Source organism: Rhopalosiphum maidis, chromosome 1 (genome assembly GCF_003676215.2).
Source record: "Rhopalosiphum maidis isolate BTI-1 chromosome 1, ASM367621v3, whole genome shotgun sequence".
NCBI lineage: Eukaryota > Metazoa > Arthropoda > Insecta > Hemiptera > Aphididae > Rhopalosiphum > Rhopalosiphum maidis.
This window is the reverse complement of record NC_040877.1, coordinates 54979269-55000903: the sequence shown is the minus strand read 5'-3', so window position 1 is coordinate 55000903 and position 21635 is coordinate 54979269. Positions and strand designations below refer to the sequence as shown.

Below are 21635 nucleotides of genomic sequence, written 5' to 3'. Positions count from 1 at the left end.
CTGTAAATGAGTATGTTCCCAAAAGTGTTCGGTAATAATATGTGACCAATCGCTTTTGGGTAACGTCAAGTATTTTCTTGCCCGGTTATGATAATGGTAAATATTTGTAACTGACCCAAAGACTTTCCACTCTTCTGGAGGTAAGGTCATAGTTATATGTTTACGAGGAAAGTTATCGATATCATCAAGTAACGAAAAAACGGGAATTTTCAAGCATAATCAGTTTTTGACAATTTTTTTTTTTTTTATTTTGCTGTAACTCAAAATCAAATAATTGTAAACACTTGAAACTTTCACCAAATGTTTATATTAACGTTATCTATTTACGATTAAATTTTAAAAATATTTTGACTTTTTTTAAATTATTTATAGACATTTGAAATATTCGATTTTCTAAGTTATTATTTTTAGAATGACTAAAAAATCTTTAAAACTTAATACAAGGTTTATTATAAGTTGTACTTATCGTAGTAAAAAAAAAAAAAAAATCAAAAGCCGTCAATTACAATTTTTGTTTATAAGCATTTAAAGTTCAAATGTTTACAAAATATCGAATCGTATACAATGATACATGCTATACAATTTAACACATCCACTCGTTCATTATAGTGATCTACTCTCCATCTCTATTATACAGCAGAGCGATATCCACTTGCCCACCTTTTTTTTTTTTATTGTTTTTTAGAGGTTTATAATATATAAGATTCCACATATAGACTGAAAGCTACTGCAAAAAACTTTGGCTTGGACATTTAAAAACGAAATTATCCCTCGATTTGCTATGAACACTACCTCAAATAGTTTACAGTGTAAAAGTACTGAATTTTGATTGCACCTAGAGTCTCTAGGTTGAATACTTAATCGCTGCGCTTGCAACAATTACTAATATTTTTATTTAATATTTATTTTCTAGAAGTCTTAAGTGTAAGTTCGAGAGTAGGCAGTAAACAATAAAAGCATTGATGTAAATACTATTATTGATAATTTTGATAATCAAAAGGTAAGAAAAAATTGTTTGTACGTAAATGTTATTTTGTAGAACATATTTTAAATTTTAACTACATAATAATATATAGGTATAATAGTATTATTATTTTATAAATATTACTTTATTTTTTCATATGTTCATATATTATTGTGATTTGAGTCCGGTAAATTTACAAAAAAAAATTACGATTTACATTTTTTTTAATGTTCAAAAAGTTGAGTGACCACTTTATTTGTATGTTTTTGTATTCTTTATCAAGATATTAAGATTATTGTAATACAAATTAGGATTTTAATAAAATGATAATGACCAATAAGGTGTTTTTTATTTGTTATATAGGTACTTTATTAATTACTTTTACTTAAACAAAAAATAGAAAACTATAATTATTATAAATTGTTATTTTTAAAAAAGGGATAAAATACTAATATTTTATTTTATAAAATCTATGTCTTGCTTTCTTTACTTAATTCAATGAAAAAATTCAATAGGTACACTATAAATTGAATTTTAATACAAATTTAACAATTTTACCGTACATTTGGTAAATTTACCTGTAAAATTAACCGGTACATCACTAAAAAAGTTTTTTACGTAATATAAATTTTTTATCTATATTATATACTTACAGGTACAGGGGCCCATTACAATTTATGCACCAAGGCCCTACGAAACCTAGTTGTGGCAATAGATACACCACTATACGTTTACACTTATATTCATTTGTATTATGATTAACTGATTAGGTATACCAATTAATTACAAACGCGTGGAAATCATAATAATATTATTAGTGCTATATGACGAGCCGGATCCACCGGAATTTACTATTTCGTTTTTATAATTTTTCGTCTAATAAAATAATATATAATAGGAATTATAATAGGAAAATAATATTAGGTACATAAAATAAAATAATCAATATATTTTATACATATATTTATTAAATTGTAAATAAATTGAGCGTCATAAAAATCGATCGCGTATAATTCACTATGAACGTGAACGTGCGGCGTTCGTGAACGTTTTTTCCAAATACCGAAATAAATTACAATGCAATATACAAATATACATTTATAATCATTAATCAATAATTGTCACTAGTCGCCAGTCGGTAGCATTAACACAAAATATGTATATGGTAATATATTCCACAACCAACATTTTTAATAATCAATTATAAATACATTGAATACTAAAATACACACAGCTACTAGTGCTACTACGTCCCGTGAATCGCTTCCAGATTACGCACGTGCTGTGGGAACGTTTCATATTCAGTGATTTCAATATTATGCGCAGTAAAATTTAAAATCAAACCCCTATGTCTATTATAGTCTTTATGTTACTTATCTTTATTACTAAACTAGTATCACGTAACACCAAACATACCTTATTACGCATTTACGCAGTGGAATTAAAAGTGAACTCAATATGTCTGTATTTAGATTATTTATTTCACTTACCGAAGTATTGACTGGTGTATAAACTATATAGATAATATTCATAAATAAAAAATAATTACCGTTTATATTTTGTTCTACGACTAAAAAGATACAATTGCACAAAAGACAGTCAGTACTCACATGACGATATTCTGTACACTTTAGCCCCTACCCCCTCCTATACAAAAATATGGCCAGGCTGATTATTATCTAGACATTTCAATTAAAAATAATTTATTTTATTATTATGATATAATTATCAAGGTACTTGCTATTTCCACAACCATAATCCCGAGTCAAATTATCCTTGAACAGTTGAGCGCCTTCGATGATACACTCATGGGATAAAGCAGCTTTCTTCGGCATGATGAATAAATGTTTAAGTATCCGATTATATTATATGAATGAACTATAATATATTATACTACGATTTATAAAATAACTGTTGACACTTTTAACAAAAAATGAATAATTTGTAGATACAATTATGATGATATCAATTATGTGTACAAAACGCGCACATAAATGAACAATACAAATTATCGTCAATGATAAACAATGGGAATCCCCAAAAACGATATACAATATACGTATCAGAACTGTGTTTAAACCATTGATTATATAAATACTAATAGTATTTATATAATCAAACATAACAATTTAACATAACTGATTACTCGATTACACGGTTGTGTTATAAACAATCAGACATGGGTTCGGAATAATATTATATGGACATAATATTAATAATTTTATAAAAAAACCGGGAATTCATTCTGCCGTGGGTGTTTAGTGGACGTATAATCTGAAAGAATAATAGTAAATACGTAGTGCACTATGAGTATCAGAATTATTACAAATTTAGCGATAGTCCAGTATAAACAGTTTAATATCATGTGATGGAATACAGCGATAAACCGAAAGAATACCTCTACATAATAACAACAATTTTTTTAACTCGCGTATTTTGCGCTTGCGCAGCACAACTTCATTTTTTTTTTTTTTTAATGACAACCCCTATTTTTAATATAATTTTCGAATTAATCAATTTTTTTCAAGCAATTTTGATCTTTCATCATTGTACTCTAAACCCGAAATTGGCGAAGTTTGAACTAGGTATAACTTTTAGAAAAATGTATTAAATTAAATTTTTTTTTTAGTATTTTTTCGTTCTAAGCACCATTTGATACTTTATACATTTATTATTAGTAATACATTTTTTATGAACTATTTAACGAAAAAATACGTAAACTAAAAAAAAAAAATTAATTTTATGTATTTTTTAAAAAATTATACCTATATATACTCTATTCGGAATGAGATCGTCCCTCGGTCGGCGGCAGCCAGTTTTCGTCGAGCGGCATTCACACAACACCCGTTTGTCCACTCTACCGAGTCAATTATCTGCAGGCCTGCTGTGTAGAAACGCCCATGCGCACAAGCTGGCCGCCGAGGTACGATCTCATTCCAAATAGAGTATATTATGTATGGCAGTTGTCGTAACATCATAATTAAACTCGTTTTGGGGATATTTAATGTGTAAATATTATAAAGTATAGGTGATATCACTTCCTTAGGATACTCCTGCTTTAATTGTATAGTAAGGAGAGTAAGAACTGTTATGTTTAACAGTGAAATATCGGTTTTCGAGATAAGATTTTAAAATAAGGAAATATAGGTAAATTATAAACGATTTTAATTTGAACATATAAATACCTATAAATGAAATTATATAGTTAATAACTTATTTAATTTTTTTTCGCGAGCGATGAATTTTTATGATTCAAAGGCGTTAATATTGTATGTGCAACTTGAAAATTAACAATTTGATGCATTAAACAACTTTCAACATATATCATATTTGACGACCAATATTATTAACAGAAAAAAAAATTCATACTTACTGCGTACCTTATAATTTATTTAAATTATAAATATTATATGATTATCGATCATAATCAATACAATATACTCGATCGAAACGTTCCAATTGCTTAGCTTCGCGACCCAGGTAAGTGCAGAACATTTAAACTAAAAGCATCGGATTAAATCGACAATTATTGAATTGTCTCAATTCAATGGTTGTCATATCCGGTATCTCTATCAAGCGAAGTCAAGTGTATCCAAGTTGTATTTATAAACGCATGCTGCGCACCACCTATTAGATTTCTCGGTATATCACAGAACATACATCATCATGAGACATGACTGCCGAACATGCATTCGTTGCACTGTTTTACATTTATTTGTATCCATGTTCTATTAAGAGTACCCTGATACCGTCCAATCGACAATTTCCTTATACTACAACAATCCAAATCTTTAGCTTCACATTTACGTTACATAAAACATAATGAATATAATTGTGGCACAAATAACGACCATTGTGAACCTCTTGAACATTTTTCTCATTATGAATAACTATAACGGACCATCTGTCGATTTAATGATTATATTAGTGTTTATTTACCAAACTTAAATTATTCATGCACCTGTTCTTCAAATAATATTTAAACAATAATTTTCCAATAACAAACAATAAACAATTTTAAGTAATTATTGCATAAAACATTAAATCTACTTTAGTACTCAAACTGTATTTTAGAACTCTTTAATTTAACTCTTAAAAACTCAAATATATTTAATGTATATCGATGACAAAGTGTAGTATAAATCATGAGAAAATCTAAAATGATAATTACGTGGCTATGTTTTTTCATGATAACATTCAATGTAAGTATTCATTTAAAAACCTATTAAGTATCTTGTTGAATTGTGACAATTTATTGTCATTTAATTTTATTCCAGATTATATGCAATTGTCTGATATGTAATACCAATAATACATTGTTGTACAAAACCTGTTTATTGTGAATTAAAATTTTAAATGTCATTTACTATTTTAAACGATTTTTACTTGACACTATTATTTCATATAGGAAGTAGGTACAATGTGAAATGGATACTATGGAATCCAAATTTTATTATTTTATGTAGTTATGTTATAAATATTGGACATTGCTTTGTTTTTTTTTTTGCTTCTTTATTAGTGTCTGATAGTGTAATTTGTTAATATTGTTATAATATACGTAGTTAAGATTATGATATTGTGGATTTTTTTTTTTTTCATGTACTTTAATGTTTAATTTATTTTTGTATCATGTGTCATTGCTTCATGTTTTCTATTTACTTAATAGTTAATTATTCTTAAACAAAGTACCTATGTCATCTATGTTTATTAAATTACTTTTTGCTATTATACTTTAAATTTCACTTTCTTAACTACTGTTAACTATTCTATGTAAAATTATTACTTAAATTTCCTTTAAAGTATATTGTTTTTTACAAAATAAATAGGACCGTAATATTATTTAAATTTTTGTGGTTTAAACGAAAATTAAACTTATATATTTAATACTTAATAATAATAATAATAATAATAATAATAAAATAGCAAAAATAATACTATTGTACAATATTTGATTTTTCAGATTTGTAGCGAAGGGAAAGCAAATGGATCATCAAGCAGGAATAAATCAAAATCATTAACAAATTCACTGGTATCTCGTAGCAGACAGGCCTTGGGTGCTTTGAAAAGATTGCCAAACAAAATGAAACCATTGATAACTTGGATTCGAAAATACATAGATTTCGGTATAAAATGTAATCGTTTATCGAAATATCAAGTCATTTGTAGAACAAAGCTCACAATAAATGGTAAACGGGTGTTCAGTTATAATATTTGGAATAAAATACCAGGCTTTTTAAAGAGACGTTTGAAAGACAGTGAAAAAAAACTACCGCCACAAGCAACAGAAACTACCAAAACATACTAATAAAGAATAATGACTTAATACGAAATATTTCCAGGGTACTCGTTAAGGGTGATAATTAAAATGTTCTTATTTTGTTTAACTTTACCCATAATAGGTACTGATTGTCAATCAAGAGGTTTTACTACTATTGTGATCGTAGTAGATTATAACAATTTTTAATTCATACTAAATTATTTATTATCATTAAATTGTTTTGTATCAAGTATCGAATAACCAATAAAATTACATTTCGTTTAAGTTATATAATAATTGCTAATATTTAATCATTCGCAAAATAAATGACACATTTAAATATAAATATAAATATGAATGTTTTAATCTATTGCTATAGTATATTATACATGCGAGAGGTATCAATTGACTAGTGCAGTGTTTCCCAACTTCTTTTACTCGCGGATCCTTTGCAGGAGCTTGAACGTTTTGTGGAACCCCCATATAATTTTTGGAGTTTTTCTATGTTTAAATCATAATTCAAATTAAAAATATTATTAATTTATTTATATTTCCCTAAATTTCTCATGGAACCCTTGGCACCGGCTGATGGAACCCTTGGGCTCCTCGGAACACCAGTTGGGAAACACTAGCCTAGTGTATACTTTATGTCAGTGGTTCCTAATTGGTGTTGATGTTAGGGGAGGGTCCGTGGTTGTGTAGTACTGAAGTGATATTTTTATTTTATTTTAGTGGAATTATTAAACACGTTGTTTAACCACGTAGTGGTTTGAAATTCCAGGTATTATAAATAAATATGTAGATAGATAAACTCGATTATCGCGAATAAGGTCGACAATAATGATATAAATAAACAAAATTGAAAAATAAATAAGGGGTCTTCCGTTCAATTTAAGTTTTAGCCAGTAGTCCGTGGCTCAATGCTAATTGGGAACCACTGCTTTATGTTATAGTAAAAGGTACAACACTTTAAGTCTTACCTTGTATTTTCAAACAAATATCTGTTGATAATGTATATCTGATCATATACAGTTAAAGAATAGTTAGTCGACTATTAGCTTATACAGTAGTAACAAGTGTTTCTTATTAGGTTATTATTTGTTGGAATGATATTAAATAAAGTATTCCAAGTTATATTTTACAGATCTTATAAACGTATGATCTGGACTCTTACACAGATAGTCGTGGTTGACAAGTTCTTGCGTGGTTAGAGCTTCATCTGGACGCCATAATATAGTAGGTCTAGTAGGATCATCGCACGTACGAAAAATCAGTGGACTTGTTAATCGTGGGAACACTACGGTGCGTAGTATCACTTGACCGATATTGACAAAACGTATTATGGGGAAAGCAATAGGTTTATTTGATGATTCTGAAACACTCTTTTTGGTAAATTATAATCTCATTTGTAAATATTTAATAAATGTATTACAGCGATATACTTACTTATAGAATGCCATAAGAATAATATCATTGTATCTTTCCATGACATTTCTTTAGATTTTTACTCTACTTAAATTAATTTATAACTATTATTAGCCAAATGCCTAAAATAGGTAATTTTTGTTTAGATTTTTGTACGTTGCTGATGTAAATGTTAAGTAGGCACATAAAAAATACTGTGTATGTATACATTATATGTTGTGCATTTATTGTTTCTTAAAATATCATCCACGTACTTAAATATTTGTTTGCTTGTTTTTCTAGTTTTTAGATAGTCAAATCTTATTTTTAATCCACAATTATTTATTTATTTTTATTTAAGCTCTTCAAAAAAATAATGGCCATCATTAAATATGTTTCCATGAAGCCTGAAAACGGTTAGGTTGAATTACCTGTTTGAGATACCTAATTGTGTAATTATATCTTAGTTCACACTTCCGTTTATGCCACTTTTTTTACTTCGGAAGTCAACTAGAATGCGTTCGCGGCACTTTACTAGTATACATCTTGAATTATCTATTATGTTAGAAAGTCTAATTAAAATTCAAGCACCTAAGTAAAGTATTATCAACAGTTTCAAATATTATCTATAAATAACCACCAAATGGTAAAAAACTAATAAGTAATTATGAAATAGCTATATCAGTTTCTAGTCAGTATCAACGTGCTTGCTGGTTACATATACATTTTTGTCTTATTGAATATTTTATGATTTCGAAGCCATCCACCCAGATAATTTGTAAATACGCCATGCTAGTGTACATATATTATATATTATATTGACTATGCAAACAACAAACGAAAGACACCAATTCGGTTTTTTAAAAATGTTATATTATGTTTTACTATTCTTTTGTAAATGTATATTGATATATTAATCTATTTGTTGCTTTTGGACTTAAATAGTGCATATCTTGAATCAGACCTGGCCATTTTTGACAACATATATTGCTCTTTTGTCCAAAAAAAAAAAAAAAGTTTAATAATAATAATATTATAAATTATATAATTTTAAATTTTTATGTACGTTACACACTGACTAAACGGACCGATAGATGGTTAGAACGTGATCGCACGTTGAATAGAACACACTAGTATGTACCGAGTTGCACTCAACGTAAAATGATACATCTACTTACAAATTTTGATCTATATTTGTATTAACCATAATATATCACGTGAAAGAGCTTATGCGCACGACACAGCGCTAAAAAACAAAATAGTGTAATAGCGCTAATTTGGCATGAAAAATCACGTGGTTTCATGTGTCACCGGAAAAACTACACACCAGGCACACGGGTACAGCACGTAAAGCGTACCGCGGCAACAACACAACTGGTTTTACGACTGTACCACTGCGGCGCGACAAAGTTGACGATCCGACCGGGACGGCGGCGACAAGTCCGCGGCGTTCACAGCGAGACCGCCCGAAAGGAAAAAGGGCAACTGTGTTGCCCAGACTGTCACTCGCACCGCGGTGACGTTAGGTCCGGTTGAAGCGCGCCGAGAGGGTTGTTGATGTTCGAACAGATACATTAAATAACATTTAACAAATATCGCATTTGAATACCAATATTATAAACAGAAATAAATTTCATATTTACAACGTACCTAATAGTTTATTTAAATTATCTATAATATCATCTGATCATCGATCACAATCAATATAATATACTCGATCGAAACGCTCCAATTACTTAGTGTCGCGATCCAGACGAGTGTTGAACATTTAAACTAAAAGCATCGGTTTAAATCAATAATCAAATCATCTCGATTAAACGGTAGTCATATCCTGTATCTCTATCAAGCGAAGTTTACTGTATCCAAGTTGCTTCGATAAACGCGTGCTGCGCACCACCTACAAGACTTCACGCCTTCACGGTACATCACAAAAGTTGAATCATCATTACTGACGAACACATATCCATAGTGTTGTCCTTTATATTTTTTTTAAAAATCATCCATCTTCCTGCGCTGTTTTAAATATTTTTTTATCCATTTCCTATTAAGAATATCCTAGTACCTTTGATTGCACAATCCAAATCCTTAGATTTACATTTTCGTCGAATAAAATAAATTTTAATGAATATAATTATGACACAAACATTTTTTTCTTTTTGTGAACAATTATAACAGACCATCTGTTGATTGTATGATTATATTAATGTTAATTTAATGTAAATTGATCACGCATCTGTTCTTTGTATAATATTTAAACAATAATTTTCCAATTATAAGTAATACACAATTTTAGGTAATTATTGCATACAACATTGAATATACTGCTACTTTAGTAATCAAACAGTATTTAAGAACTCTACTAAATTTAATTCTTGAAAATTCAAATATATTTATTGTATATTGATGACGAAATGTAGTAAAAGTCACAAGCAAATCTAAAATGATAATTACGAGATTATGCTTATTTATGATAACATTCAATGTAAGTATTCATCAAAAAACCTATTAAGTATCTTGTTGAATTATGGAAATTTATTGTCATTTAATTTTATTCCAGATTATATGCAATTGTCTGATATGTAATACCAATAATACATTATTGTACAAAACCTATTTATTGTGAATTAAAATTTTAAATGTCATTTACTATTTTAAACGATTTTTACTTGACACTATTATTTTATGTAGGAAGTAGGTACAATGTGAAATGGATACTATGGAATCCAAATTTTATTATTTTATGTAGTTATGTTATAAATATTGGGCATTGCTTTGTTTTTTTTTTTTTTTGCTCCTTTATTAGTGTGTGATAGTGTGATGTGTTAATATTATTATAATATACGTAGTTAAGATTATGATATTGTGGATTTTTTTTTTTTTTTCATGTACTTTAATGTTTAATTTATTTTTGTATCATGCGTCATTGCTTCATGTTTTCTATTTACTTAATAGTTAATTATTCTTAAACAAAGTGCCTATGTCATCTATTGAATTACAATATTAAATGTGATTTAGTATTTTAATATATATGAACTTGGCACTATTATTTTATGGATAGGTTCAATGTAAAACGGATAATATGGAATCCAAGTTTTATTGTTCAATGTAATTGTGTTATAAATATTTGGAATATTTTTTTATGTTTTTTACTTTTTTGAATGACAACATAGAGTTTTAATTTCATATTCCAAAGCAGAATAATTTTCTGAGTATTTTGATACATAAAAAATCGAATTTATGACGAGTATTATAAATTATAATACAGTATTGGATAAAGTAATGTATAAGTCGCATTGATGAAAATGAATTATTTTTAGAAAATCAGTGTCAATTATTTGACACTGAGGATGCTGAGCTAATTTACTTCTTTTACAAAGTGAATTTTATTTGTGCATTACGATTTTCATAAATTATATAGGTGCATTAATATTATACCGTACAGTTATACAAATTTATTTGTAAGTAATTTATCGTTTGTCTATGATTGTTTTATAACAAAAAATGATGTGAAGTCACATTATTAGGATATTCAAATTGTGCGTCCCTTGCAGCAATTTAAACTTGATTACAGGTTTACTTTAAAACTAGATAGCTCACAAAAGCTCATTTTCAATTAAAAAAAAATATTAAAATTTAAAACTTTCTCGAGAAATCAACTAAATAAAGATAAGTTAGAAGCTTTTATGCAAATGGTTTCTCACTAAAAATATCTAATTATATAATTTTTAATGAAGTTATTAAGCAATTAAAAAATAAAAATAAATTTCTTTACATGGTGCTTAACTAATAAGTTATAGATGTTTTAAAAGTAAACTATTTGAAACATTCATACACATTTGTTAGATGTAATCCATTGATTACCTGTCATCAATATCCAAGCTTTAATTATATTATATCTTATACATTTGTACTAAATTTATTTTTACTATTTAATACCAAAATATGTGCAATCAAATAACTTTATTGTTAATACATTTGACGTAAGAAACAAGAAAAAAATGTACTGTAAAAAACTGATGTACAATAAGATTATTACCGCACGAGTAGGTAGCTTTTAATATGAAAGGCTGATCATTAACGAGTTAAATCATTAAAGATATGTTACTTTTAACTAAGATAGATACGAGTTTTTTTTAGAAGTAACTTCAAACACAAATTATTTTTTTCCACGATATACAGTAACTTAAGAATTAATACATTTTATTGTCATTTTTGTTAATTGTATTCTAATATAAACACCAGTGATTTAAAATATATTTTATTTTTACTAAGAAAATAAATAAATAATAATTAAAAATGTGTATGTAAGTGATAATAAGTTTAACTATTATTATATATTAAGCCTGAATTCTAAAAAATGTCCGATGAATAATGATAGTATTGTCGTTTTGCTAATAATAATTGATGCCGTAAAGCTTAGTTAATCGTCATATTATTTTACTTATACCTAATATTGATATGATATTATAATACATACTGTCAACTAATATAGTAAAATAAAATAATGGCTTAATTTAATATTTTATTTTACTATTAATATTACATTATGCGTAATTGATTTTATCCTTATATTGAAATTAATTATAGGAATTAAAAATAACAACAAAAAGTTAGACCATCACTTCAGAAAAGTTATATAGACCTCTTTCTTATAAATTAATATGTATTTTTTCTATTACAAAACATTTTACCGATTCACTATTTTAATAAATGTGACATTTATATATTTTATTTTATACAATATACCTCTTATAATATTACTGCAATATCAGTATCTATTTGTTTCTTCACAACATATTCATTTTTAAATTCAGCAATCACCACACCGTGTTTGATTGAAAAATTTCATTTGATTTTACCGTGTAAAAATTGATTTGTGTATCGAGCGTTTCAACCTATAGAAATGTTGAGGGGTAATTGTGTCGTATACAAAATAATTAATGTGTACCAAACTTAAACTTTATTTTTTTTTTATATATATATACATTGATACAAATAAATTATTTTTTTCAAAATTATAAATTATAAAAGCTTTTATGTTTAATACTATAGTAATTTTTTTAAATTTACATGTTGACACATAGTATAATAGTTGAATATGGTACTGGTTTATTTTGAATAATAATTAATGATATACAAAAATAAACCATAAAGATGTATTCGATTATAATATGTTTAATCAAATTTATGAATTTAATATGGACATAAAGAATTTATTTCACTCGTGTTGTTTATTTTTTTTTTTTTATTCTGGTTTACGTAATTATTTAGGTATACGAATTCTTTTAAAAGTTTAAATTAGCTACTGGTACTTGATCTGGTTGATACTTGGTCCATTTTTCTTTATTGCAGTTTCTTTTTAAGATTTTTTTACAAAATCAAATAACTAAAAGTTCACACAACTAAAATGGTTCAGGATCGCTCTAATTTAAACATTTGACTTTACTTTTTTTTTTATGTTCCTTTATTAGTGACTCGATGAGTGTAATATGTTAATACTTCAACATCATTATTATATTTGTGTTTTGTATTTTTAAGGTGCTTAAATATTTAAGTCAATTTTATAGCATGTATTTTGTTTTTTATAGACTTAATTATTCTTAAACATATTAGGTACTTATGTTATGTATATATATATATATATATAATAATACAGCAAGTTAATGAATTAAAAAGTCAGTAGCTATATCTCGAAAAATAATGCAGATATTGTAGTGCAGTTTGATTTGATAATATTATGCAACAAAAACATACACAATAAGTATTAAAATTATTATTATTGTTGTTTAAAAATGTTTCCTATTATTAATAATTACATGTTTATTTCATCATTACACAAAGTTTAGATTAAATAATGTAAATTTGATTATTTTAAATGTTCGTATGGGAGCCGTATATTTTATTTCAAAATCAAAAGGAACCGTGGACCCAAAAAGGTTGAAAACCACCGGGCTACGTGATAGTAACGAAATTACTGCTGATATTCAGAACTTGTTATTATTCATCATAAAAATAAATATAATTTTGAATTTCAAACAATTTCTAATATCAAATTTTTTAAAAAAATTTCTAATTTCTTATATCAAAGAACTTTGCAGTTATGGTTTATATTAATAAAATTAGTCAACTAGGGACCAAATATCAAGGTATTTTCAAATGTCAATCAGTGGTCCTTAAATAAATACGCGATGTAGTTCAAAATACTTACTTTCAGAGCATTGTACTAATTAAAAATATCGTGATTTCGAATTTTAAACGGTCTTTAAAGTGTTAGGTTAAAATCATAACTTCTCAACAGAATACAAATAATTTTACAATTTAAAATGACATTAATTTAATTAATGACTTTTTCATTTGACGTTTTTAAACCATATTCCTGTTTTGATGACCAATAAGACATGCTATGTCGTTTAATAAACGTATATATACAGAGTGTCCCGTGAGGATTTACCCATTGTGATATCTCTTGAAATAATGGAGATATCATGATTCTAGTTTTTTTTTATAAGATTCACAGGGACAAAAACTATAAATATTTCTTGTTTTAATTTCTTGTAATGTTTTGATAAAAAAGTTAAAAAATATATTTTTTTATTTGATTATTTAAAAAAAAATTAAGACAACCATTTGTAAAGTTTATTTTTCTGAAAATATTGACGTTTTAACACTTTAATTTCATTAATCTCCTGATTTTAATATTATTTCTAATTTCAAAAAAAAACTCTGAATTATTTAATACGATAGTGGTATAATTGTATCAAACATGTGGCGCGCATCATCGTACGGCCGGCGAACGCTTACAGTGTTTTTCCCGGAATTAGAAAAAATATTAAAAATCAGAAAAATAATAAAATTAAAATTTTAATCATTTTATTTTATCTCAATGTACCATACCGAAGACGTTCGTTGCGGTGCTCTTGAATTTGTCTTGCACTTGGTCTCTTACATTTCCATTGTCCATCGATATGTATTCTTCCGTTCTACTTAACCGACTGGTGTGAACTGGTCATGATTTCCGTATACATCGACCAATATTTTCTCCTCGTCCACAAATACTACGTGACATTGTTCTTTAAAATATGAACACTATATTATAATAACCGTGGTAACAAAAAATAATTATCATTATTATTTTCTGAATGACCCTCTGCCATAAGACGTAATTTCCTAGAACCCTATTTCAGTGTCTGCCACCTACCGGTTCCAATTGAGAATCTAAACCATTCAAAGACCCGTTCAAACATACACAAGACATTTCATCAAAATCGGTCCTGCTGTTTAGGAGGAGTCTAGTGACCAACACGCGTACTAAAGAATTAAACAAGTAATGATAAATATAAGTAATATTACTCAGATATAAAGATAGACACGATAAAATACGTATCAAAATATTTTGGTTACTTATTATAAATGTTCATAAGTAATGTATTTTATTTTGATATTATAAACAAATTGTTATAATTTTTATTTTTTAAAGGTATTAAAAAGCATTAAACAAAATCAGAATTATAAAAAATAAAATTAATAAAATAATATGTGAATTTGTAGTGTATAACTTACCTTAGTTCCTTACTCGGAAAATGAAAATAAATACGAAACAAAATAATGATCACTGTGCTCAATATCTCTCAAAGAGTTTTAATGATTGCCTATAATTACAACGGATCAGCTGCTGGTTTAATATAGTTATGTATAGGTACTTATTTACTTAACATACATGTTGCACACATCTGTTCAGGTTCCTGAATAATAATATTTAAACAATTCTTGACTCATATATAATAGAAACAATTAATAATAGTACAACATTTTTTATTCTTCTAAAAATAACCTATTCAAAATACTAGGTTCTGAATATCATTTAAATAAGTTAATCAGCTAAAAATACTAAAATAGTAGTTTATTTCCGCAATTATATTATTTTGTTGATATTATGAACTGAGTGTAAATCATAAGTAAACCTAAAATGAGGATTACGTGGTTTTTTTTATTATTGATATCGTTCAATGTGTGCAAAGTAAGCATTATTTATAAAGAAATATTTATTATAGTAAAATTTAATTTAATGATTTGATTAACTGATTTTCAGTATCAGTAGTAATTTTTTTTTTTTTTTTACATAAGTATTTATATATTATAAAAAGTGAAGTATTCTAATTCTATACTGTAATATTCATAGTTTTTAAATTGTCGATAACAATAAAATATGTATGAATATAAAAAATAAGTATATTAATTTGAATTATTTAAGTACATAGCTAACAATATCACCAGCACAATAAAAATTCACGTGAATTTGTATATTGAATTGTAATCAAAGAATTTAATGTGTCTTTACTCTGTACGTATTTTTATATTAATTTAATTTAGCATTGCAATCATCTCCAAATTAAAATTTTAACCGCGAGAAATCACGGGAAATGTGTGGAATATGTTTACTAATTAAATATTGTTTAGTACGGCTTTGATTATTTCAAAATAATATTTATTAATGTTATGTGTATAATAATAATTTTTTTAAATACTGTGGCTGTATACAGTTTTCATAACGGAATTGTAATGTACATTATGGAAATATTATCAAGTTTGTTTCGTATTTATTGAGAAATAAATTAAATTGATTTACTTTTTTTTTTCAAGGAAAATGAAACCGATGCATTAATAGCACGTATGATTGAAGGTGAAATTAACCTGGGTATTGATGCAGGTCTTAAAATTATCAAAATACCAATCGTTGTAGGAGGAAAAATCGTTTGGATAGGTATAAAAGTGCCTGTTAAGTTTATGTGGAGTCTTACAAAAATTCCTTTTAAAGTTATTATTAGACTTGCCTGGAAATTAACTAGAAAACCATTAAAACTGATTACGCCAGAATACTTACAAAATACTTTAAAACAATTAGTAGATGACTACAAAATGAAAAAGAAGATGAGAAATACACCAAAGTCAAGGTTTCATCGGATGAAGGTGTCAATTAAAAATAAAATAACTCGCTTAGAAAATAAAAGATTGGCGAGAAAAAATAAATATAAGACTTCAAATAACGCAGTTACGAATTGATCCAAAACAAATCTATTACAACATCGTGTATTATACAATTTTTTAGATAATACATAATATAAACAAACCATTTTTGGTAGAATCAATAGAATCAGTAAGATCACCAATGATATCAGTCTATTGCACTATATTGTGAACATTATCATTGGTAATAGAATATATTTGTACCATATTTATTTAAAACATTTTAAACCTATATATCTTATAATAAAAATCTAATAATACAGTTTTAAATTGTTTCAATTAAATAATATAAAAATATTAATTAATAAATTTACATTTAATTTAGATGATTCTAAATTAAAATTTTAGAGTACTATTTCTTTTAAGTATATCTATATAATACTGATGTTCCATCGGTCCTGTAATTTCTAAGGTATAATTGAAAATACAATACTAATATATTATTTCACATTAGATTGCATATATTATGATATATTAATTGCTATTAAATACCTGCTATATTTTGTTACACAATCCGTATTAGTTATTTTTCACCTAGATAAAACAATTTTCCTTCTTTTTTTTTTAAACTGTAATCATATTATTCATTGATATTTTTCCTGAAGTTTTCTGGTAATATTAATGAGAAATAAATAAATAAATATTTAATGTTTAAATACAAACTTTAAAAGGAAAATAATAAATGATAACGTTTATCAACTATAACTGTAAAATTTTGTATTGGGATTTTTCGTGAGTGAATAGGAGTAATATAGTTCTTTTGATAAGCCCGGTAACCTGTAATTTTGAATATATCACCAGTAATTGTTTAACTCTAACGATAGAACCATATTGAAAACTAGTATCAGGTATCAAAAATGTCAATAAGGTCCTTTCAATCAAACCCGAAAAAGTATTCTTTTTCTTTTTTTAGAATTTAGGCAACTTTAATAAAAATCCTTTCTAAATTATTATAAACGAGTAATATTGTGTTATCGTGTAATTATTATATATGTTACGGTAAAAGTACGAATACCGATTAAACCTGGAATTTACCGGTAAATCCTAGGTTTCGCCGACTACTGTTGGTAAATGTCCGAATTTCGGATTTTTACAAACGAAATTTGGTAAATCTTAGGATAAACAATCAGTGTTAGTAAAAGTCCAAACATTTTTACCAAAGTTATTAATTACTATTATTATTTAAGCATATTAGGTAGGTACTACATCAATGACTAATATATTAGTTAGTATATTATTTTATTATTATTATTATTATTATAAAGTACTAATGCAAAAATTGACATATTTAATGTACTAGGTACATTTATTACTAGTATATTATTTTTATTATAATTAAATTAATTGTATTATTAATTTTTTTATTTGTGCAGGCTTGGCTACTGTGACATCTCGAGTTGCACAATAAATTTTTGAATCGGCATTTACATCTGTTTGTTTTACATTTTTTCAAACAATCACACCTTATTAGTACTTGTCCACCAGTCAAAGACAGTTGCGATACAGCTTATCGAATACCAATTTCATTATCTGGTATAATTGCCGATTCTAAAGAATTTTCTTCACATAAGGTGAACTGATTGCGAGTGAACAGTTGTGAGTGTTCCCGCTTTTGTACCCAGGCGATAAAAATCTCATTCGGAGATTTCATTTCGGTATGTATAATAGGTTTAATAGTTAGACCTATTTTGGGCATACTGTTCCCAAAGTAAATACTTAAATAATAATAATCATGATAATCGATATAAAAGCCGATCGCAGTTTAGTTGTCATTATTTATAGCAATAATATAAATGATCTAATATATTAACAATAATAATAATTAAATAATATACTAGTAATAAATGTAACCTGGTACATTAAATATGTCAATTTTTGCATTAGTACTTTATAATAATAAAATAATATACTAACTAATATATTAGTCATTGATGTAGTACCTACCTAATATACTTAAATAATAATAGTAATTAATAACTTTGGTGAAAATGTTTGGACTTTTACTAACACTGATTGTTTATCCTAAGATTTACCAAATCTCGTTTGTAAAAGTCCGAACTACAAAAATCATTCGGGGTTTGACCAACCGATGTTGTGTATCCTAGGTTTTACCAACAGTAGTCGGCGAAACCTAGGATTTATCGGTAAATTCTAGGTTTAACCCGTATTCGTACTTTTACCATAACATATATATATATATATTATCATACCATCAAACAATTATAATTTCTGTAGCAAAATCTGTTTATTTTGAACTATTTTAATATGTCATTAAGTATACAATAATGCGCTGTATTTTCATACATTATGTAATATGGAAAATGTTATAGTATTTTATATTGATGTAAATTACTATTTGTGTTATAAGTTATTTATAAATATTTAATATTGTTTAAGAACGTTGAACTCTATCATCTTCGAGAGCCAAAATATATTTGTTCCTTCATCCACGATGTGATAGTGTTATTTACTAATATTTATCATACAAATATACGCACACAATTCTAATTATACGTTTTGGTGTATTTTTAATATTAAATTATGTCAGATTTAAACTTTTTTTCTCAAACTAAGTTAGAAAAATGTTTTTTCTTCGGAATTACACTTTCGTTCATGATTATTAATACGACGATACTTGTTTATACATTTTTAAAGTTTGAAAATTATTATACTTACACTACTATAAATTAACATATTTTTGATTAAACTTAAATTAACTTACAATTATGCAATGATTAATTCGTTTGAGGTTTATATATTTTAGGGTGAAGAAAATGAATCGTCCGCAATAGGAGTAAAATCAAAAAGAGCACTCAAAGACTCGTTAATATTGTATACCAAGCGCTACATCAATTTTATGAAAAAGAGTCCATATCATGTGAAAAGATTCTTGAAGTGGATTAAAAAACACATTCAATACGGTATACAATGTACTGATGTTGGAGACAATTTGATGAAATGTAGAACAAAGGGAGGTTTATCTATTAAAATCAATATGAAAATTTGGAAACAAATACCATCATTTATACGAGATCGGTGGAGTAAAGTGAACAAAATCAGTTTACCTAAAAAGGTCAGATTTAGTATATAATTGTAAATAAATAATAAAAAAGTATAATATATTTTTCCAATTTTATTTCTTAAATATTTCTCATACTGGTAAAGTTTTAATAATTTTTATTGTGCCTAACTAATATTTGTGTACATATTTTTTTAAATATTAGCTCATATTATTATTGGTATATTTATCTTCAAAAAGACGTGTAAGTGAAGCACTAAGTATTATTATTTATTTTATGTTACCAATCGGCAATCTTATATAATTCAAAAATGTTATACATATTAATCTGAATTATTTTTAAATCTATTGTTTTATAACACATTATATATTCAAATTTCCTAGTACAATTTATATAATTTTCAATATTATAGCAATTATAATTATAACAGCATAGTATATTTATACGTTTTTGCTATTTATATTTATTACGTTGATATACGGTCCTTCACAGTATAAAAGTGTTTTTTTCAAGACCACCCAATTTTTTAACTTTCTTGAAAACCTAGCTGACTAGGTTCTAAAAGAGAACAATTTTGGAAGAAATCCATTAAAAGGTATGATAAATTCAAAATCAATTCATACATTGTAACACTTAATACTTATCACAATGGCTAGTATACGATAAGAACAATCTGCAGAAGACAACAAAAACTTTGTACGATAGGGTGAGATAGAGAAAGAATAATTGTGTAAATATTCTATACAAACTAGGATTATTTAATTGCACAAATCCTATCAAATTTGATAGTCGATATGAGGTATAACAAAACGTTCATCGCAATTCTTGAAACGATTTATTATTAGTGTTTCAACAAAATAATAACATTGATATTCTTTAGCTAATTCAACTTTCGATTTTATTTTATTCTACAATACCCAAATAACGTATCTCTATCTTACCTGCCGTTGTGTCGAAGACACTAAAAACTATAAATCAGTATTACGTTAATCATCTCAATCTTTTTTGCCCTAATTAATAGTAATTCCGAAAATCACAATCGAATATAATAATTTTGTAATTCTGAAACATCCAAGACAATGAACAACATTGTCAATTTCTATTTCTCCAATAATCTATAAACCGTATGATGAGAAGAAAGCCGTGCTCAAAATATTTGGTAATAGGCATTATATATTCATATTGTCCGGTTGTCCTGAATATAAATCGTTCAGTTAAGGACCGATACACTTAATTAGACTACCTTATCTACAAATCCTTCATAAATACATTAGATATACGAAGTCTACCCTTTGGCAAATATATATATATATACCGTATATATGATTGTGCTATACTAATTATTATATATAATCATTAAATGGAATTAAAATTGAAAAAAAAATTCAGTTATATAAAATGTAAAGTTTGGTAAATTATAAGTAGGCAGGTACACTTTTGTTTTGCTGCACATTATTTAGAAAAAAGAATATTTTCAAAGTTAGAAATTTTTTACTATAGTAACTTATTTGTTTCGAAAATTTTTTTTTAAATGACCTGTTGTTCATTTTTTTTATAGCAATTCATTTTAATATTTTTTCACGTTAAAAAAATATAAATAAGGTGTACAATTTGTTTATTCCTATTGATAACTTTTAACAGCTTAACAATTATTTGTTTACAAAGGGCGTAGCTAGAATTTTATTTTAGGGAGAAGAAGGGTTAAGTTTAAAAAAAAATAGTAATTTATTTTAAATATTTTTATTATTTAAATAAAAATCATATTTATGTATAGAATCTGTTATAATATATAGTATAATCATTTGATAATTTGTCTATAACATATAATTAATTAATACTTATTAGGTATACAAGCGCAAAAAAAATATTGTCGATGATATTACAGGGGGTGGGGGTCTGGACCTTATGGACCTCCTCTCAGACTACGTCCCTATCGCTTATCTCCATTTATATATATATAAATATA

At 26.3% G+C, this 21635-nt stretch overlaps 2 protein-coding genes across 2 annotated transcripts; both read left to right on the top strand.

Annotated features, from left to right (window-relative positions):
• The first annotated feature begins 5019 nt into the window (after positions 1–5019).
• On the top strand, positions 5020–6509 carry LOC113549627. The gene is made up of 2 exons (XM_026951021.1): positions 5020–5166; positions 5925–6509. Exons 1-2 carry the CDS (start codon positions 5110–5112, stop codon positions 6267–6269), a joined length of 402 nt encoding a protein of 133 aa, XP_026806822.1. The 5' UTR covers positions 5020–5109; the 3' UTR covers positions 6270–6509.
• A 9082-nt stretch (positions 6510–15591) lies between these two features.
• LOC113550253 lies at positions 15592–19740 on the top strand. The gene is made up of 4 exons (XM_026951984.1): positions 15592–15642; positions 16266–16386; positions 18677–18793; positions 19445–19740. The coding sequence occupies exons 1-4, from the start codon at positions 15592–15594 to the stop codon at positions 19738–19740; spliced, it is 585 nt and encodes a 194-aa protein (XP_026807785.1).
• Positions 19741–21635: the final 1895 nt, after the last annotated feature.